The 22124-nt window shown below is 41.5% G+C and overlaps 1 protein-coding gene and 1 long non-coding RNA gene across 3 annotated transcripts in view; both read right to left on the bottom strand.

Annotated features, from left to right (window-relative positions):
* The window catches only part of LOC105913217 (NACHT, LRR and PYD domains-containing protein 3-like), a 119311-nt gene extending 99120 nt beyond the window's left edge, over positions 1-20191 (bottom strand). The window contains exons 1-3 of one of the 2 annotated variants that reach the window (XM_042703872.1): positions 19973-20191; positions 12796-12879; positions 12338-12460 (exon numbers count right to left, since the gene is read on the bottom strand). In XM_042703872.1, the coding sequence (XP_042559806.1) occupies positions 12338-12460; positions 12796-12839 (167 nt within the window). In that variant the 5' untranslated portion in view covers positions 12840-12879; positions 19973-20191. The remainder of the gene's footprint in view (positions 1-12337; positions 12461-12795; positions 12880-19972) is intronic. The other variant, XM_042703874.1, reaches the window with a different exon arrangement.
* On the bottom strand, positions 464-4149 carry LOC116219821. The gene is made up of 4 exons (XR_004163305.1): positions 4131-4149; positions 1534-1707; positions 1042-1101; positions 464-901 (listed from the first exon to the last, which is right to left on the bottom strand). It is a non-coding gene; the product is annotated as an uncharacterized LOC116219821 (long non-coding RNA).
* Positions 20192-22124: the final 1933 nt, after the last annotated feature.

Below are 22124 nucleotides of genomic sequence, written 5' to 3'. Positions count from 1 at the left end.
AAATATACCAGAATGAAATGGGAAGATTGTATGAAGAAGCACGATTGGTGAATGATGATTGGGCTCAAATGGTGGGTGAGCCGGATGATTTTGTTGGGATGCTGCTTCCTGAAGGCAGAGACCCCACACCGGATCCTGAAGTGCTGACTGAAATGTTAAGTCAGCATGAAACAACATTGAATGAAATATTTAACCTTGGAGGGAAGGAGGTGGATGTCAATTTCTTTCAGGATGAGACGGAGGGGAGAAAGGAGGAACTGAATGCGGCTGTGCAGAGTGCACAGTCCGACTGGTTCGCAATTATGGAACATTTCTACTGGCGTGAACCACAGATGAGAGAGATGGAAGCATGGGAGAGTAGGGAGAAGCACAAGCGTAAAAAACGTAAAAGGCTGCATTAGCAGACAGGGAATGAAAGTGTGTATGAATGAAGGCGTTGGCTTAACTGTGCTGGCTATTTGGCTTATGTGCTAGGATTTCAGTATAGGAGTGCATAATGTGCCTATGATCTCTTTTTGTCCCTTATCTTGCTGTCTCTCATTTTTCCCCTCATATAATCGCATTGATTAGGTCAAATGTGCCTATGATCTTTGTCCCTTATCTTTCTGTCTCTCATTTTTCCAACATATAATCGTATTTTTAAATCATACATAAAGGAATGCATAGTTAAATGTATTACATAGTTAATTTGTTTTTAGTAAATGCCTGTATTATAAGAAAAGTAAAATTAACAATTAACAAAAAGAGCGCATGTGCTGCTGACCCCCAAGGGTATCATGCCGGCGTGTGGGGTTGTCTTCTTGCTTCTTCTGTGTCGTCCTTCTCTGGTTCCCTCCCTCAATCTCTTTTGTCCTTGAGTGTCTGTACAGTCTGACACTCCAAACTGGTTCCTGGGCCAGGCCTACTCCATCCATTCCAACAGTAAAAATCAATGGCAATCAGCATGTAGAATGACTTACATTTTGGGTATACGGTTCTCACTTTTTCACCTGGATGGCGCTATAAGATAACATTCACTTGGCCTTGCTGGGGCTGTTTTACCTGCTGCTAGCGGAGAATGCTGCTGCTGGACTCTCCTTTCTGAAGGTTTGATGATCCACCCTAGACGACAAATGATTATTAATGTGTTTAGCCGCATCATCCTTCATTCATCACAGGGAGCCACCAACTTGCACCAAATGGTGACACTCAAACGCACATACACACACACAGACACACACACACCATAGTTTGCCCATCATTAGGTACATTTGTGTTTGCTGTTTCTAAGGAATCCCCTGGTTTTCGAGGAGAATGGCTAGTGCGCTGAGTAGCCTGTCCTGCACAAGAACTGCATCTTTGACAGCTACAGGTTAGTGGTCTTTGAGGGAGGGAGGGGGGACAGTGGAGAAAAGTACCATTAAGCACCATTGTAGCAAACAGCTCTGTTGTTGTGTGTTAACACTCACTTTAGTTTCTCCAGTTTGCAGGGGGATTCAACACACACACACACACACAACACACACAGCTCTGTTATAGTGTGTTAACACTCACACTAGTGTCACCAGTTTGCAGTGAGGATTCTTGATGAGGTCTGAGAGATGCTGAACTGCTGCATCATGAAGATTATTGCGACTCAGGTTCAGCTCCTTCAAATTGCAGGAAGTTGATCTGGCAGCTGATGCCAAAGCAGCACAGTTGTTCTCTGTGAGGGAACAAGCACTCAGCCTGGGGGAAACATAATGACACATCTGTTTATTACACTCAAATACCTCTACTTATACAACACACATATACCCATAGCTCTGTTGTAGTGTGTCGACACTCACTCTAGTTCAGTGGTTCTCAAACTTTTTCTGTCATTCCCCACTTTGAACAAGGGGGCCTTTTCAAGCCCCACCTGTCCCTCATCGCTCCCATAAAATGGTAGGCCAGGCTTAAAATCGTCAATTTTTTTTAAATAACGATACGTTCTAAATCTTAATCAATAACAAATACGATCAGTTCAAAAATAGAGAAAACCAATAACAAATATAGCTGCAAGCAGCGATGCGGATTCCTCCTAAGATTGCGAAACCAGGGGAAAATGTATATTCTTTACAATTTTGGAAAGAAGAGTAAAAGAAGGAAAGAAGAGTGGAAGAAGGAAAGAATAGAGGAAAGAAGTGTCTTGCTAGAGGATGCTTTGACAGGGAATTGAACTAACAACCTTCTGATTACTAAACGACTTCTCTACCCCTGTACCAATGTCACCCAGGTTAATATCTCAAAGTTTTGCTTAGATATTACTTCACTTCCTGTTTCTGCTGAATTTGAGTGGCTATACCGGACAAACGGTTGTGAGGATCAAAATTCTATTCTATATTTTTTGTGAGGCTTGGTCTGAAGATCATCTCTGGTGATTTTGAAGAAGATTTGACCAAAATTGTAGGAGGAGTAGGCTTTCAAAGGTTTTTTGATAAAACCGGGAATAACAGAAAATCTATACAACCGAAAATTGTCGCCATTGAATGTCGAATTCGTCTTGATCCAAGGAATCCAATGGTACCTCATTTTTGAAAATCGGTCAAATGGTTCAAAAGTTACAGTGTTAACAAAAGTCCAACTTTGACCCGTTGGTGGCGCTAGTGTGGTCTAGTGGGAGACATAAAACTTGGTGTGAGTAAAGAAGGGACTGTCCTTAATGAGTGTGCCAAATTTCAGAAAAAGTTACCATACGGTTCTAGGGGCTGCCATTGACTTCCCATTGCACCAACATAATAATAATAATAATACCTACAATAACAATAGGTTTCCTACTGACGGAGGAATCCTAAATAACATCAGTTCAGAAATAGAGAAAATAAAAGTGCAATGGTGTGAATCCTGAGTTCCAAAAATAAAATAAAAACTATTCAATTGTGTTATCAATGGTAGGCCAATCTTAATATCTCCCTTGCACGTTAATGTAATGTACAATTGTCAAATGTATTGAAATTTTCAATTTTCTTTAAGGTTGATTTTTTGGTGGATCAGCTGTCTTTTTGCCACTGGTACTGAATTGCCAACCTTTGTATTTCGCCCACTACACTTTCATGCTCCGGTAAAAAAAAAATGTCATTGTCCCGCTGCAATTAATATGCCGACGTCAATCAAAATTTTCGCATTAGGTTTCCAGTTCACATTTTCATCCCGGTCCCCCATCTAATTTTAATACAGTGTTGTATAATGGTACGGCTCCTATAATGTATAGCTTATAATAGAGCAACACATAGGCTACAGGGTGGATGTGGGAGAGCGAGGGAGAGAGAGTGAGCGAGCGAGCGAGAGAGAACAGTGATGCACACGGATAGATCAGATGTAGCGAGCAAAGTTATGTTGCTGTAACGTTAAACCCTGGTCAACCAGTGTGGAGAATAAATTCTCGGGCAAAATCAAGTTGCCATTAATTTGCTCATAAACCGCAGACAGAAGGGAAAAGGAGACATTTCGGCTCTGGAGCAGTACACAAAAGTCTCCCCTGTAATCTCTGACTACGACAAGCAGGAAAGGTTAACAACAAGCTAATTAATACAATACAATTCCTTAATAGGCTAACAATACAATATTTCTTTGTTTGAGTGTGGCTGTTTAGTGCGATGGGGGTATATGATCGTTATTGTCTATAAAGGAAGGCATTGCAACGGGAAAATCTCCTGTTCATCGTGTCCATTCACTGGTGGGTCGCAGAGACGTGACAGGTGGGGCGCGCCCCACACTTTGAGCTGCTCTAGTTTATCCTGTTTGCAGTGGGAATTCAACACACACACACATAAACACATGGCTCGGTTGTGTGTGTTAACACTCACACTAGTTTCTACAATTTGCAGTAGGAATTCAACACGGACACAAACTCACACTAGTTTCTCCAGTTTGCAGTTGGGATTCTTGAGGAGGTCTGAGAGATGCTGAACTCCTGCATCATGAAGCTCATTGCCACTCAGTTTCAGCTCCTTCAAACTGCAGGAGGTTGATCTGGTAGCTGATGCTAAAGCAGCACAGCTCTTCTCTGTGAGGGAACAACGACTCAGCCTGGGAGAAACATAATGGCACATCTGATTATTACACTCACATACCTCTACCTATACAACACACACACACACAAACATTTCTGTTGTAGTGTGTTAAGTCACACTAGTTTCTCCAGTTTGCAGTGGGAATTCAACGCACACACACAAACACACACACACACACACACACACACACACACACACACACACACACACACACACACACACACACACACACAGCTCTGTTGTAGTGAGTTAACACTCACACTATTTTTTCCAGTTTGCAGTGGGGATTGCTGAGGAGGTCTGAGAGATGCTGAACTCCTGCATCACGAAGGTTATTGTTACTAAGGTTAAGCTCCTTCAAACTGCAGGAGGTTGATTTGGCAGCTGATGCTAAAGTAGCACAGCTCTTCTCTGTGAGGGAACACTGCTGCATTCTGGGAGAAACATAATGACACATCTGATTATTACACCCACATACCTCTACCTATACATCACACACACACAGCTCTGTTGTTGTGTGTTAACACTCTCACTAGTTTCTCCAATTTGCAGTGGGGATTCAACACACACACACACACACACACACACACACACAGCTCTGTTGATGTGTGTTAACACTTACTCTAGTCTCTCCAGTTTGCAGTGGGGATTCTTGAGTAGGTCTGAGAGATGTTGAAATCCTGCATCACGAAGCCTATTGTGACTCAGAATCAGCTCCTTCAAACCGCAGGAGGTTGATCTGGCAGCTGATGCTAAAGCAGCACAGCTCTTCTCCGTGAGGAAACAGTGCTGCAGCCTGGGAGAAACATAATGACACATCTGATTATTACACCCACATACCTCTACTTACAACACACTTTTGCTCCTGTAAGGGAACATGCTGTACATGAAGAAAGATGGCATAGGGATAAACAGAAAAACTGAAATATTTGCTTGATGAAGAAAATGAGCACCGCGAGAGAAGACCTTGCTATCAAAAGCAGCGATGCCAAAAAAATACAAAAGATGACGGGTACTTTGGGAGAAAAAGACGAACAAACATGACTAGACCTTGTAACTGACATTATTGAGGGGCAAGCTGAAGATAGAGATGGAGAGGAAATTGTAGACATAGATTTTGAAAATGTATTTTGAAAAAAAAACACACCATATTTTACTCACAATCATTGCATCATAGCATACACACCCCCCCCCCCCCCCCCCCACACACACACACACACACACGTCACAGATTACAGGTCTACTTACACAGCTGATGTGACCCCTGGCACTATCTTCTGTAGAACATCATCTGGACTGAGGAGTTCAGTCTGATCTTCATCTGGTGTCTTTATGTACTTCTGCAGGTCAAACTCATCCAGCTGCTCGTCTGAAATCACAAACTCAAACGTCCTAATCTTGCACTCTCCTGGTAAGAGCATTTCTACAGACAGATCTCCTGATCTCCTGTCGATGACCTCCACTACAGCATGGTGATTCAGCTCATTCAGACAGTAGAACAGGTTGATCCTTCTGTGTAATTGTTTCTGATATTTGACAGACCGGCTGACGCTTATGGCTGACATATTCCGATATCTGATCAGCTTTTCTTTCTGATCTCTTATCTTTTGTTTAACATCCTGGACTGTTTGCTCTGAGCTCTGTGATTGGCTTCTTGTTTGAGGCAGAAGGTGTCTCAAGAGAATCTGATTGGACTCCAGTGAGAGGCCCAGGAGGAAGCGGAGGAAAAGGTCCAGATGCAGATGTCCGTTCCTATTCCGTAAGGCCAGATTCACTGCAGTCTTGTGTAGGTCATGAAGTGTTGCAGCTCTGAACAGACCAGAGAGCTGAGAGGTTTGCTGTTGGTCAGGCATGTTTCTCTCTCTGTTGCTGAAGCAGAGGAACACATATAAAGCTGCAAGAAACTCCTGAATGCTCAGATGCACAAAGCTGAACACCTTCCCCTGGTACAGCCCAGCCTCCTCTCTGAAGGTCTGAGTACACACTCCTGAGTACACTGATGCTTCTGTGACATCAATGCCACACTCGCTCAGGTCTTCCTCATAGAAGATCAAATTGCCCTTCTCCAGCTGTTGGAAAGCCAGTTTCCCCAGATTGAAAATTATTTCTTCATCCGTCTCTTTTCTCTCAGTGTACTTTTCTTTTCTGGTGCTTGTCTGATTGATCAAGAAGTGTGTGTACATCTCAGTCAAAGTCCTTGGCATTTCAACTTTCCCAGATTCATCTGACGTTCTCTCTACAACAGTGGCTGAAATCCAGCAGATGATTGGAATGTGGCACATGATGTAGAGGCTCCTGGATGAGTTCAGGTGTGTGATGGTTCTGCTGGCAAGGTTGTCATCACTGAATTTCTTCCTGAAGTACTCCTCTTTCTGGTGGTCATTGAATCCCCTTATTTCTGACACCTGGTCCACACACTCAGAAGGAATCTGATTGGCCGCTGCCGGTCGGGTGGTGATCCAGAGGAGAGCAGAGGGAAGCAGATTCCCCCTTTGATGAGGTTTGTCAGCAGCACGTCCACTGAGGCTGGCTCTGTCACATCACAAAACTTTGGGTTGGAGTCGAAATCTAGAGGAAGTCGACACTCATCCAGACCATCCAAGATAAACATGACTCTGTTCTGTGAACTGCTGAAGACCGGATCTTTCATTCCGGGGATAAAGTGCTGAATAAGATCCACCAGACTGATTTTCTTTTCCCTCATCATCAGGTTGAGCTCTCGGAATATAAGAGGAAATATGAAGTGGACATCCTGATTGGCCTTTCCTTCAGCCCAGTCCAGTATGAACTTCCACACAGAGACTGTTTTTCCAATGCCTGCCACTCCCTTTGTCAGCACGGTTCTGATGGGTTTGTCTCGTTCAGGTGAGGGTTTAAAGATGTCACTGCATTTGATTGGTCTGTCTTGTGCTGCTTCTCTCCAGGATGCTCTTTCTAGCTGTCTGAACCTCATGGTTCAATCATTTGACCTCTCCTCTTTCCTCCCTCTGTGATGTTACTAGCTCTGTGTTGATCTCAATGGAGAGTCTGGTGTCTCCCTGATTTGGTATTCCCTCAATCAGATGCCTTGAATGTCTTCTTGCAGATGAGACTTCTGTGGGCATCTGATTGCTTTGTGTCATAGTTTATCTGGACCAAGTGTACAGACTGTGTGTTGAAAAATAAAACCAAATCATTAAAAATGTAATTAACATACAAACATACACACACAAACACTCACTTACACATACACTGCATAACCATGAGCTCATTCAAATGAACAGAGGAGTTTTACGTCAATTAACTCCAGCCCTGTTCTCCCCTCATTCTCCTTCCTTGTATGATTATGTTGAGGTGATGGACTTTAAGTTTCATATTTCCTCTGCAGTCCTTCTCTATAGCTTTCACCACATTTCACCTGCTGATGCTGGAGGACTGCAGGAGTTCTGGATGTTGCATCATTAGTACCTTAGACTTTGTCTATCTAGTGTTGCTATGTGCTAGAATACATAGACATTGATTTTAGGCTAGAGCTGAAATGACCAGGCCTATCCTCAACTTTCATTTTCATCATTTGAATACTGCAGCAATGATCTTACTGTTCAGAAGAAGAGTCTCCTAGTCTTCTGATCTTTGATGGAGGCACCATCACCTCTTCGGCAGAGACGGGCGAGTCTGACCTGGGATTAAAACACAGTGTGGAGTTGTTAGCCTATATAATCCAGGATTGAACCCATACTGCTGATTCATGATGAACACACACTGATCATAGTACACATTGTAGGTGTATTTACTCTGAAGCAGTAGACTAGACAGCTCTTCTATGAACTGATTTATTCATTTAGCTAAAAGACAGTACAGTGGATCTTTACACATTCATAAGTTTGTGTGCTCCTGTGAACCCATGATTTTAGTGTTGTTGGCACCTTTCTCTACCAGAGATACAGGAATGCAAACAAGCACACCCAGAGAAAGAGCGCTGTGAACTGATAACGTCGTCTTGATCACTATTCCTACATGGCCAGGACTTTACTGTCTGTATTTCACACATGGACACTGCAAGCATGACACACATCTGATCCTGCTGTATAGCAAGGGACACACATACAAACACACCATATTTCCCTGTGTCATATTACTTTATTGTTCATCACACAAAAGAAAAAGTAAAATTACCTCTTTATTCTGCTTTTTAGCCTCTAACTCAACCAATTTAGTCCCAATTTTGTGTTTCACTCATCTCTATTCTATTTGCCATTGATGGTGTTCTGTATTTTATTTATCTTTTTTAATCTTGTAAACTGCCTTAGGAACAACGGAAAGCTCGACAGAATGGCTATTAAACACCGGTAGGTGACACACCCCTACACAGGGGCGGACTGGTTACCGGGGATACGGGGGAATGCCCGGTGGCCCGACGGGGTTGGGGTGGAAAATACCGGCCCACTTCCATCACTACCCGGCCCTCCCCTCTGACATCGCCGGCACAGACTATACTTTTTCCTCACAGAACACGTATCATTTACTCTGATATATTTAGTAGTTAAAAATGACTGACTAACTTGTATGGTTCAAAGATGATCAAGGTTTACCTCTTTACATATATATGCAAACTACTGAAATGTATATCAATAGAATATAGAACTAACCAGTGGTCAGAAATGGAACACACAAATTATGAAATTCAAGTTTATCTATTATTACTATTCATTTTTATTATACAAACCTACATACCATTCTTTTTGTTTTTATTATTAAAACTGACCACAAATATTTAATATTAAATTACTGCCAGGCTAAATGTAGGCCTCGTTTTAAAAGTTACACTTTGCAAAGTAACTTCACCAACACTGCATCTAGGTACACTTTTTATATATTTTATGTATATATGTTTTAGATAGAAAACAAGTTGAATTTAAGAGAAATAACTTACCACACTCAGTTTTCTGTCTCAAAAAAGTACCAGAATTACCGCCGGCTGATGAAGTTAGGATTCAGCAGGTTGATAATTGGGTGCTTGCTTAGAAGCAAGCTATTGTTGCGTCTTGCACACATCACAGTTGCGTCTTGATCAGACAAGAAGACACACTCGATCTTTCTATCAATGCGATTACTATTGATCTAAACAGAACGAGGGTTCGGCTGTACTTGAAAAATACTATTAAACATAGTCGCGGACATGCATTGCACGAGCGATGACGGCACCAATAGAAGTTATAGCGAGCACATAGAACTTTATATTCTTTTCTAATCAATGTATTTATTCTCAGTGTCCTTTTATTTCTACGTGCCTACACTATATATTTTCATTCAAGGTTAAGAATACCCATGGAGGCTGCGTTGGAAATCGTTAATCAAACTTTTGTCAGCATTTTGAGGGGACATTTTATTTGCATTTGTACAGGTGTATTCGTGCACGTCGGGCTGGCCCTCGCAGCAGAACGACAGTTTACAACCACACCGGTTTATCAATGATAATATTAATATTATTATATTCAAGATGCAACACAAATATATCCGCTCTCCTCAGAATGAGCTGAGCTTTCATTGATAAACCAATGCGGTTGTCTGCCTCTCCTGAGGCCCCGCGGTCTACTGGTACTCGTTCAAACGGGTAGACAAATCAAATAATAGCCTACACCTTTGTAGGTCCTCAACATAGCAGATATTTTAATCTATTGAAAGCCATGAATACTGAAAATGGAATGTTATGCTCAAAATCACCGCCGACTGATGAAGTCAAGATACATACGCAGGTTGAGTAATTGAGTGATTGGCAGCTGGCCGCTCTGTCCATTCGCGCACCTCGTATTGCGTGTTGTTTAGACAAGAAGACACATCGCAGACTTTTGTTTTGCCTTAGGCGCTCGGGATGTCATAGGCGCTCGGGAAAGCGGCTTAGGCGCGCGCCCAAATTTTCTCTATGCAGGAAAAACCCTGAACACTAACGTTATACACAATGTTATCTAGATTAGATAGTGAGGTAATAATAACACATGAGTATACTGATATTGTTTTTTATTACCATGTGACTATAATGCACCCGGGCCGGCAGAGTTAGTTTAGGTTCTGTTACTTAACTTATTGTTTTGTTATGCACCTTCAACACCCCTACACACACACACACAATCACACACCCAGCATGCAACACTACTGATACCACTGATGTTCACACCCCATCGTATGTTCTATTCTGTTCATTTCTTCATATAGTACATACTAATTCTACCCTCTGATTCCAGTTTCTTTATTGTGTGGACATTCATTCCTTAAGGCTCTGTAGTTATACGTATAACCATCTGATACTAGCCCAGAGTTAAGCATATTCATCTAGCAAACTAAACCTACTTTGGAGCGTTACAATAGCCAGTATCATTTCATTCCATGTGTCCATCCAGGCAAATTGGTGGATCCAAATGTTATAAAAAAATGTAATTTCTTTGTAATCATCCAAAATAATGTGAAGTGTATGGGTATTTTTCCAAGTAGGCCACTGACTGGTCGATACGTGCGACGCATTGAGTGGGCAGCGCGCCTTGTATTGAGTGGGCCGGTCTGACAGTAACTCCCGGGCCACTTTTAACCCCCCAGTCCGCCCCTGCCCCTACACAGTAGCCTAACTATCTCTTCTAAATCGTCTGTAAATTAGGTTAAGTAAATGTTGTGACATACCAGGACATCCCTCAAGCTAGAAAATGTCAACAGGCTGGTGTTCCTGAGGGCTAGTGGCCATTTTGAACTTTTCATTGAAGTTTTAGTTTCCTGTTGTTGTTGTTCAGTCATGCAGAGTAAATTATGATGGTTGTTGTTATTGTTGTTGTTGTTATATGAGAGTAAATTATGCTCATAATTAGGGTCTCATTGTGATTATTGTTTCGTTGTAACTACTCATTGAGACCAACTCCTCAAGCCATGTTTCATGTTTATAATGAAAAATGATGTTCATTTCTTAACCTTGATCTTCTAACTCAGTTTAAAAATGAAATATCAATTGTGGTGCTTTTGCTACTGGAAACATGAAATAGTACTAAGTGTAAAATTATAAAATACGATACAATTCATTCAGAAAAAAAACTAAACGTAATATACTTTAGTCCATATCGCCCACACACATCTTCAATCATCTCCATCATGAGAACATTCCCCTCACTGCTCCTGTCTTCTAATCACACACACACACACCTCCATCATAAGAACATTCCCCTCACTGCTCCTGTCTGCTAATCACACACACACACACACACACACACACATCTCCATCATGAGAACATTCCTCTCACTGCTCCTGTCTGCTAATCACAAACACACACACATCATGAATCCTAGAGTCATAATCAGTGGCGTAACGTAGTAACGACGGGCCCAGGTGCAAGATATAATGACGGGCCCCCCTAGTGAACGCTAAAAAAAAAAAACCGTTAATCAAAGGTGTTTGTTATCGATATAAATAGTGTTTAATTAATCAACCTTACATATTTCAGAAGTGATTGGTGTGTACACAATGAACTAAGTCTTGTTTGACTCTCAGCAGGAACATTTCTTACCGTAACAATTGTTAACTGTTGCATGGTTGCTGACACACCACTGAGGGCAGAAACAGCGATTCTGATCCCAGCTGAACTGCTGCACTGCTGACTCCGTGGGCTGGCGACTAGTTGACGGCAATTCAAAAGCCAAAATAATCTAATTTAGGCAGCTTTGCCGCCTTCTCCTCCTGTTCTTTTTTCTCTTGCCCTTTTCTACTTCCACTCTTGTGCTTAAAAGGCATTGTTACGAGTAAAGTTGTGCTGTGCAGTGCTCAATGAGCTAGGTTATCAGACCTTCAGACCTAAGTTATCAGAATTGGTTTAACTATAGCGTATTGTATTGTCACATGATCAAATAGAGACTTGACATTGGACAACAACATACATATTACCCAGCAATCATCATTGCTAATCACAAAAATACCAAAGAAAATAAGAACTTATTCATTTAATTGAATAGTGTTTTGATAGTTTCTATAGTGTATGTAGGATAAGCATATGATTTTGTTATAAATTGCTACTTTTTCCCAAAAAATAATCACAACCATGACTGAGATAAGTTTGCCCTTTCAGGTGTATATATAGCATTTGACACTACTATCGTTCTTAAAACAGCGCGCATTTGAACATAAGCAGACCCGAGACAATTTGACGCTGTACAGGGATTGAAGGTGGGCCCGCTAAGCTTCGCTGATAGGGGGCCCGTTAATTTACGCGTGTATATCTTTGGGCTCGGCTACGGGCCCCGACACCTCACGGGCCCAGGTGCAGCCGCACCTGCTGCACCCCCTATAGCTACGCCCCTGGTCATAATCTTACCATCCAGTTGAAGAGTCTCCTCCTGTGAAGTTGATGATTCCTGCCTTGGAATGATCACTCTTCATGGACACACAGGTGGGTGTAGGGGAGTGTGACCTCCTGTTAGAGCTAGATCCCCCCATCCTAGAGAAGAAGAGGAGAACTTCCATCACTGCTCATGTCTGCTACACACACGCGCGCGCGCACACACACACACGTGCACCCTCCATACACACTCGCACACACATCATGAGAACATTCCTTTCACTGCTCTTGTCTGCTAACCTCACACACACACACACACACACACACACACACACCTTCTTTCCAAACATGCACAGGTTTGCTATCTCTTTTATGCCAAACATACTTTACAGCTTGAGGTCTGTCATGAACAAGACACAACAAGACATCTTGCTAATCAACATAGACTCACACACACACACACACACACACACACACACTCTCTCTCTCCTCACCTCCTAGCTCCATGGCTGGTGTCTTGTTCCTCAGAGAGATTCATGTTAGAGGCAGCACCCCCCTCCTCAGGAGCAGATCTTTCTCTAGAGAACAAGGAGAGAAGAACCTCCATCATCAAAACATTAAATTATCACACACACACACACACACACACACACACACACCTCCATCATCAGTACATTAAATTATCACACACACACACACACACACACACACACACACACAACTCCATCATCAGTACATTAAATTATCACACACACACACACACACACACACAACTCCATCATCAGTACATTAAATTATCACACACACACACACACACACACACACACACACACACACAACTCCATCATCAGTACATTAAATTATCACACACACACACACACACACACACACACAACTCCATCATCAGTACATTAATCAACTGAACACAAATCAACGGAAACCTGACTGAATGTTAGGGATTTATTTCACCCTTTATCAGGACTGTATTAACCTCAGAATTAAGACACACAACCAAGAATATAATAAATAATTGACTTTTACTCTGGCAAAGAGGAGTGAATGGTGTCAGACCGCTTCTTCAACCTACACTCCTGTAAAAGGAATGCAGTGCTTTCAGAACGCTGTTCAACCCATCACTGACTTCTCTGGTAAAATGTAACAGATTTTATGCAAAGACAATATCACAGAACAAAGACATGACACTCCCATCTTGTACCATCCCGTCCTTGGTTCCAAGAGATAAGAATGTTTACCTTCCCCCAACCCTGACTCTGTCTCTTAATGTTTACACAGGATGGCAGACAGGATTCTGGGATACACTTTAGGATATCTGCACTTTAGCTGAACTTTACTTCTGCCCAGCAACAAGACATTCCACAACCCCCCAATTCCCTCTTATCTTATGTAAACATATACGTGAGGTTTCTGGGTTAACATTCTTGACTCTGCTAATTGTCTTCCAAAGTCCAATCTACATGGAGAACTCAGGGCACACAGCATTTTGGAACAAAACTTAAAACAAAAAGATATTCATGATACAATATACTAATACTTTCTTTAACACTGAAGGCACGCATAACATAGATAAATAATTTCAACTTGTAAGGCATAAACGATGATTCATGTTGAACGGTGTTATAAGGTGGGTGGAAAACTTTCATGGGAAATTATTTTGTGATGATTTTGTGACTGTGATTGTTGTGAAAAACACAAGTAAGGCATTACCATGTCTCTCGCGTTATAAAGCTGTAAGCTGTGTGCTACATGTTGTCACTAGTTTGAATAGTTCATAGTAGGCGAGTGGATAAGTGGATTAAAATAGACGTGCTCAGCTAAGAAACAAAATCGGGGAAATCTGGCTGAAGGTGTGTAAGATTAATAAATCATTTCGACTATGAAAGGATAAAGGTATTATTATATGAATTGGGTGATTGAGATGTTGGAATAAGATGGGTCATACATAATATTGGATAGCATATCATGAGTTTTGGCGATTGCTTTCTGGTTGGCAGCGTGCTGTGTGATCACATGAGGGCTAATTTGTGAAGTAATTGGTCGTCAGGATTCAAATAAATGGGAAATGGTATGGTACATAATATACAGATCAATAATATGTGTTACATGGTGGATGGCATGGTGAATGATATTAACTAAATTGCTGAAGAGCTAAATGGTTTTAGTTAGAGTGTGAGGTGTGGTATTGTTAACAAAAACTTAGACTTCTCAATACAAGGTATTGTATGCGTTGGTGATCAGGAGACACTTAAGGAATACAGTTGAGGAAGTGGAAGGAAAACTACGAGTTAAAGTTCACTGGGTCATCTAACAGCTGCAGGATAGAGAGAGAGAGAGAGAGAGAGCGAGCACATAGGGGAGGGGCTCCTTGTTCATTCACACACACGCCTGCACTCCTGTGAGTGTAGGGGGCAAGCAGGATAGTCAGAATACATATATTACTGTGGTAGTACTTGGATTTAGAGATGGCTTTGAGAAACTCAGAAGAAAATACACCTTTAGAGGAGGTAGTGAAATTGTATACATCAGAAGCAGATGTGGTGGAATTTAAGCGCGAGTTTGCTAAGGTCATACAATTTGTGGTGGAGATAGGGGAGAGGCTGGAACAAGCAGTTAGAGAGATAGCATGCAGGCTAGAACACTTAGAAGGAGGACTAAGAGCTGGGGAACCTCAAGTAGATTACATTTACATTTACATTTAGTCATTTAGCAGACGCTTTTATCCAAAGCGACTTACAAGGATGTATACACATTTTACATTTTACATTTACACTGATGGCACACTGCACATCAGGAGCAATTAGGGGTTCAGTGTCTTGCTCAAGGACGCTTCGACAGGGAATCGAACTAGCAACCTTCTGATTACTAACCGACTTCTCTACCACTGCACCACTGTCGCCCCAATTCAGATGTTTGTGAAACACGGGGCCCAGTGCCTGAACGGTCGTTCTCAGACCCATACATCAAAGACGCCCCTCGTAAAACAAGTCAGGGATGTTGATGCAAGAGTAGGGACAGGATTAGGGGGAACCCCCTCTGCATCAGGGTCTTTGACAGGAAAGGAGGAGGAAGAAGAGAATTACGACTATTTCACCAGAGAGGACCAAGGGAGGGTCAAACAGACACTGGAGTTAGAAAAAATGAGAAGGCAGGAGATGGAAGAAAGAAAGAGGCCCGAGAACATTGTCATGGAGATAGGAGGAGTAATGGGAGAATTAGCTGGAGGTCAGGAACAAGGGGGTGTGTGTGTGTGTGTGTGTGTGTGTGTGTGTGTGTGTGTGTGTGTGTGTGTGTGTGTGTGTGTGTGTAAAATGGGAGAATTAGCTGGAGGTCAGGAACAAGGGGGGGGGGTGTCATGTCAAAGGACAGAGGTGAGAGATAAAAACAGAGAACTAACAAAGTTTTGGGATGAGAGGGACAGAAGACATAATAAGCTGAATTACTTTTTGAAACAAGCAATCATAAAGAAAATGTCAGTAAAAGATATGGAGTGGCTGATAAATGAAATAGTGCTCCAGTATATGCCCCATTGCCACGGCAGCCGCCATTACAGCCAGCATCCCCTCCCCAATTCATTGACAGACTCCTACCACCAAAATCCTAAAGGGGCTTGTAGTGTAATCGAACCAAGCTGATAGAGAACTAAGCTGCAGGAAACACTATGGTCCTTCAGACTCTTGTTTCACCAAACACTACACAGGTTTAAGGTATAGAAGCCAAGATCCATATTGATAGTGAGTATAGCCATAATATGTCATGTAGATAGGACCTAGTGGGAGTAATGAGGGTTTTAAAGATTAGATTATGCCCTACACCAACACTAAAAACAGATTTAACCAGATATGCATTTATAGTTTGAGAGATAGACATGGTGAACAGGAGAGAGATACAGAGAAGATAGAGAGATGGAGAACAACACGAGTAGAGCATGGGAAGTTTCTCGTATCAGTATTCTTAGTTATACAGCTGGGTGGAGAGTGACAGAGAGAAGGGGATCCTCTGCGCAGGCGTCAGTGAAACTTAGAAGCAGGCCAGTTTGGGTATGTACATCATAATGGGGTCATTAAACTGGCTTGCTCCTCTGTTGCACTGTTTCATTTGTGGTGTGGGAAGTGCTTGGAGAACCATGGTGAGGCGTGGTGTCTGATTAGTCAACGAAAGTCTATCCGGGGTACACTCAATTTGAATTCCCATACGGCAAAAGATCAAATATCACAATACTTCACAGAGCTTATATTTCCTGAAAAATTAAACAAGTTCAGCATATCCCACATCAACCAATGATTTTGACCAACCGCTCCACTTTTCCACTTTGCTGACACACCCACACAATTACTGATTACCAATATCAGTATTTGATAACAGACCAAACATTAATCACAACTCAATGAGTCGTTTCCCAGGTCCTCTAATGCTTAAGAGAATCTTTCACTCAACAAACACCATAAGTGAAGAACCACTAACACTTATACGTAAAACAAAACACCACACAGTGATCAACCAAACCACTCTATACACAAAACAAGTTGCACAAACGAGATGAACCACAACTCTTTGTATTTTAATCTGCTTGCTTATCCTGTGTGCTGAGGCCTACAGGAGGCCTACTCCCTTGCTGAGGCAAACCACCTGTTTTTGTACTGATAGTCATGCATACCGCTCTTCTCTCAAGGACATATTCTGTATTCTGTAGCGATGGGACGGGAGAATACCGCCCTTTGTCTGTCATGAAACCTGTTCTTTACGCTCACATATAGGCTGGCTGAGCCCAGCTTTTATATGGAGTCTGTTCACAACATTTGGTTGTAGCAGAATTAACTATTCCCTGTTCCTTAACTCCCCTGAGTACCCCTCTGTGTGTGTGTGTGTGTGTGTGTGTGTGTCCTGAGGCTCCCTGAGATCCTCTGAGGCTCCCTGAGATCCTCTGAGACTCCCTGAGACCCCCTCCTCCCCGGGGATTTCTTGGAATGTGCCGGGTCGTGACTTTGGTGCTGACTTTTACATCAGTGAATCATGTCTATGGCTAAGTTACTGCTTCCCGCCTAGTCTGCTTTTCCTAAAGTGAGACTTTCATACCGATAAGTTAATCCATGTTCATCTTAACATAAAAAATACCCCACAGTACGAGAGGCCTCAGTTAACAAGAGGACAGGCTGACCACCTGAAAAACGGTATACAAACTCTAAAAGTGATTCATTGACATTCCAGGGGCCCCATCAGGCGCCATGGAAAACACACAACCCTCGCGAGAAGATAATACTCACAGTGAGCTCATTAAAACGTTATATATTAGATGGATCATTCTGATCTTGGCAAACAGCCATACAGAAAGAGCCACGAAGAAACACAAGACAGTGGGAGGAACTAGGTTTCTTTTAAAAAACTCTGACCAGACATTCATACATTGAGATCCAGCTAATCCATGGACCATCTCCTTTTTGTGGCTTACAATAAACCCTCAGATCAACACATTAGGCCTTTTGACTATTGATTGTGGAATTGCGAGAGAGTGGCTGGATGGAGCGTCTAAAGTAACGTTTAATTTCGGTCCGGGCTGACGATGTGGCTGATTGACTCGTCTAGTTTAAAATGTCTGAGAGGATGTGGTCAAAAAGCAGAAGCATACTAGTTTTTCCAGTACGCCGTGCACGTTGCAGTTAAAAAAAATCCACACATTCTTGTCGATGTAATTATTGTTATTATTTGCCGGTTTAATACGTCTACATTTAAATAGGCGTAGCCTATGCGTGAAAGTGGAGTACACCTCTATTAAACATGCTAGTGAATAGGAAAGACTACTTTAATGGATTTGGGCTGTTGAATTTCATAAACTAGGCCTACTGAACTGCTTGCAAATGATATTCAAGCTCGCATCTCTTACCAGTGGTTGCTAAAGTATTAGCGCCAGTTCAGTTCAACTACAAGAATGTGGTGAGGAACTCAACCTATTACTGTCTTCTGAGGGAATTTGCTGTCTGGGACTGTTTATCAGTTTTAATGAATTCTGTCTTGAATCAAATATATTTCCTTGTGTTAACCTGTTTGTGTTGACAATCATCTTGCCTCTGACACCGGACCATACTGGGTGAACTAAGGTGGCTGAGACATTTTACATTTAGCCTCTGAGACATATGTATTTATTAATGCCAAGTCAAAACGACACTGGCGTAAGAAACTCATCCCCTTTCTGTGAGGTAGGTCAACACCTAAAGGTGCAACATGTGGCCTGATTTTCACATCAGAAAAGAAAAGCGCTTTAATCTTGTAACTGCTGTGTTATGAGAGAGCACGATAAAAAACAGTTTTCTGATTCTGTTTAAAAAAAAAAAAAAAAACATTTATGTGCCTTATGCTTCTATTTCACTTGTCTACGTTTCCTTGGCCCTGAAAATAATTGAATAAATGAAAACAAGTGGTATAAAAAAAACCAAGAGTTATAGAGCGCACCTAAGATGACAATATAGCACCCATATTCATACTGATTCAATAGACCATGGCTGTTCACCAGGAATGCAAGCTTTTGTCTATGGAGGAAAAAGGGACAGTATTTCTACTGCCTCCACCAAAGCAGTAGGCCTATCTCTGTTCATCCAAAACAAATACATGAATAAATATCCCCCACCAAAGCAGTAGGCCTATCCCTGTTCATCCAAACAAATACATGAATAAATATCCCCCACCAAAGCAGTAGGCCTATCCCTGTACATTCAAACAAATACATGAATAAATATCATCCACCAAAGCAGTAGGCCTATCCCTGTACATTTAAACAAATACATGAATAAATATCCTCCACCAAAACAGTAGGCCTATCCCTGTACATTTAAACAAATACATGAATAAATATCCTCCAATTGTGTGTCACAGAAGAGGAAAAGCCCAGGATGGTATGATGTAAAATATTGTAATAATGAACTTGTAATCCACTGACTGACACAAGTGTGATCACGCAGAGTCAGGTGTACCTTTGGCTTCTATGTCATTCATGACCTCAGGCACAAGCAATCAAACACTGATACAGAAAGGCAGACTGGCATGGGCATGTATACACGGGCACTCAACAGAGGGCAAGGGTAGATAAGACACCAGCACATTAGGAAAACCCCACTAGGGCACAAATCATAAACACACTGACTCTGACTCTAATGGCTAACAGAAAATCCTCGTTAAATAAATCATTTACTAAGGATGCGCACCGCTCGTCAATTAGATTTTCTTTATCAGACAGCTAATCAAATGCCAGGGTGGACGGAATTTGGATTTTCCCTCCCCGAGACCAAAACTAAAGAGTAGGCAAGGAGTTTTCCGTAACCTACTCTTTGCCAAAAACCTATCAGGCTCTTTAATATCCTCACCTGGCTTCGCATGTCATCGTCAAATTGAACATTTTGAAGATTATTCCATCGTTTGTCTCGAGTTCCAATTGCTCAATCTTATACGGTCACAAGAAACCTCAAATGTTGGTCAAACGTTCTCGATGTAGGCTAGACTAACTGTTTTCTGAAGGCCGTGTAGCCCTACCTCATTTTAATTGTAGCACCACATTTAGACTAGACTGACTTATTTCGTATATTTAACAATTGCAGCACTGTTATACCCCTCAAACTTCTCCTTATGATGCATGCTGACGCTCTTAGAGATCTTTCGTCAACTTACCTTCGTTATTTCGTTTTTCTGTCGCTGAAAGGCAGTCTTCCAAATGAAAACAAAGTGGAGCGTCTAAAGTAACGTTTGAGTTGCACTTTGGTCTGGGCTGAGAGGTGGCTGATTGCCTTGTCTAGTTTAGAATGTGTACGCAAGACTGCGCACAAGAGACAGACGTGCTCCAAACCGCGTGAGCATCTGTGTAGTGCGCACGACAGAGAGGGAGAGGGACCTACTTCTTCTTCTTCTTCTTCTTCTGTATAGTTTTATGGCGGTTTACAAGCTACGTGTATTACCGCCATCTACTGGACTGAGGTGCAGTTCATTGGGGATCTTTAAAGAAAATTGAATCAAATAAAATATTAAAATAAAATATGACAAAAGCAGTATAACCAAATAAATCAAAACAAAACAAGAGTTCTAAATCCTAATCGCTAATTGTGTTTCTTTAATAATTGACACTATGGACCCAGTAATACTTCCTGCTCTTGGCTCACCCAATAACGTTTCCAAGGAGAAAACTCTTTTTTCTGCACTAACCGTCCTTTTCAGTTTTTCTCTCTGTCTAGAAAATCTTTCACAACTTAGCAGAACATGTTCTACATCCTCTCTTACTCCACAAACCTCACAATTTCCAGATGGATGTTTGTTCATGATAAATAAATTACTGTTAAGAGCAGTGTGACCGATCCTCATTCTGTAGAACCATACCTCCTCCTGTCTGTTTATATAACTATTCTTTTTCCCTACGATTTCTTGTTGTAATTTGTAAAGATGCCTACCCTTTTTCTCCTTATCCCATTCACACTGCCACATTGTATTAATTTTTTGTTTGATGAGTACCTTGATCTCTGACTTACTGAGTGGAATGTTTAATTGAACCTCCTCTTCTTTCGTTGCCTCTTTTGCCAGCTTGTCTGCTTCCTCATTCCCTTCAACACCTTTATGAGCAGTAACCCACACAAACTGGACTGTCCTTCCCTGTTGATTAATTGCAAAAATTACTTGATTTATTTCATTCAATAGATCCTGTCTACATGCTGATTCTCCATTTTGAATAGAACTGAGAGATGACATTGAGTCAGAACAAATGATTGCTTTAGGGAGCCTAGTCTCTTCTAGCCATTGCAATGCAATTATGATGGCTGCCATTTCAGCTGCAAAAATGGATAACTGATCAGTAGCCCTCTTTTTAATATATATATCAGATTCAGGAATATACACCCCTATGCCAGTCTTACCCTCACAATCTTTTGATGCGTCTGTATATATTTTTGTTGTATTGTCGCACATACTCACTTACTTACTGCATGTTATGTCCTCTATCTCCAACTGACTTGCTAATCTGTTAGCTTCCCAGCCAAAGCTACAGATCTGAGACCTGCCATATTCCCAACATTCATTAAGGACCTCCTTAGTAGGATGAGATGCGTTATGTCCTTTTAAATTGACCCAATAAGCCATACTCAATTTCAGACGCCTGAGGTGTAATGGCATTTCTCCTGTCTCCACTTGCAGCGCTGGTACAGGAGAAGTTCTAAATGCACCACAACATATTCTGAGACTTTTAGCCTGCATTCTGTCCAGTTCGTTAAGGTGTGTCTTTGATGTAGATCTGTACACAATACATCCATAATCAAAAACTGCTCTAATCAGAGCAATATAAATTCTTTTTAGGGACGTTCCTGAAGCTCCCCAGTTGTACCCTGCTAAGCATTTCAAGACATTAATACCCTTCTTGCACTTCTCAATCATCTTCTGAATGTTTTCCTTAAACGTTAACTTTACATCAAACCACACTCCCAGGTACCTTATGGTATTGACTTGCTTTAAAACTTGTCCATATAGCTTCATTTCTATAGCAGGATTAGCTCTTTTCTTTGAAAAACAGATGACTTGAGTTTTTTCCACAGATAAATGAAAACCCCATTCGAATGCCCATTTTTCTACCTTGTTAATAGCTAGTTGCATTTTAGCTGTAATGTATCCAATCTTACGCCCTCTTATCCACAAGGCTCCATCATCAGCATATAATGCTCTGTTTATTCTTACATCATCTATTAAATCAAAAATATCATTAATCATTAAGTTGAAAAACACTGGACTGCATACACTACCTTGAGGTGTACCATTTTCTATTGAATAAGTCTTGGAAAAGTCAACC

The sequence above is a fragment of the Clupea harengus genome, chromosome 26 (assembly GCF_900700415.2).
Source record: "Clupea harengus chromosome 26, Ch_v2.0.2, whole genome shotgun sequence".
In the NCBI taxonomy this organism is placed as follows: Eukaryota; Metazoa; Chordata; class Actinopteri; order Clupeiformes; family Clupeidae; genus Clupea; species Clupea harengus.
The sequence above is the reverse complement of the archived record's forward strand: the minus strand, read 5'-3'. Positions and strand labels throughout refer to the sequence as shown.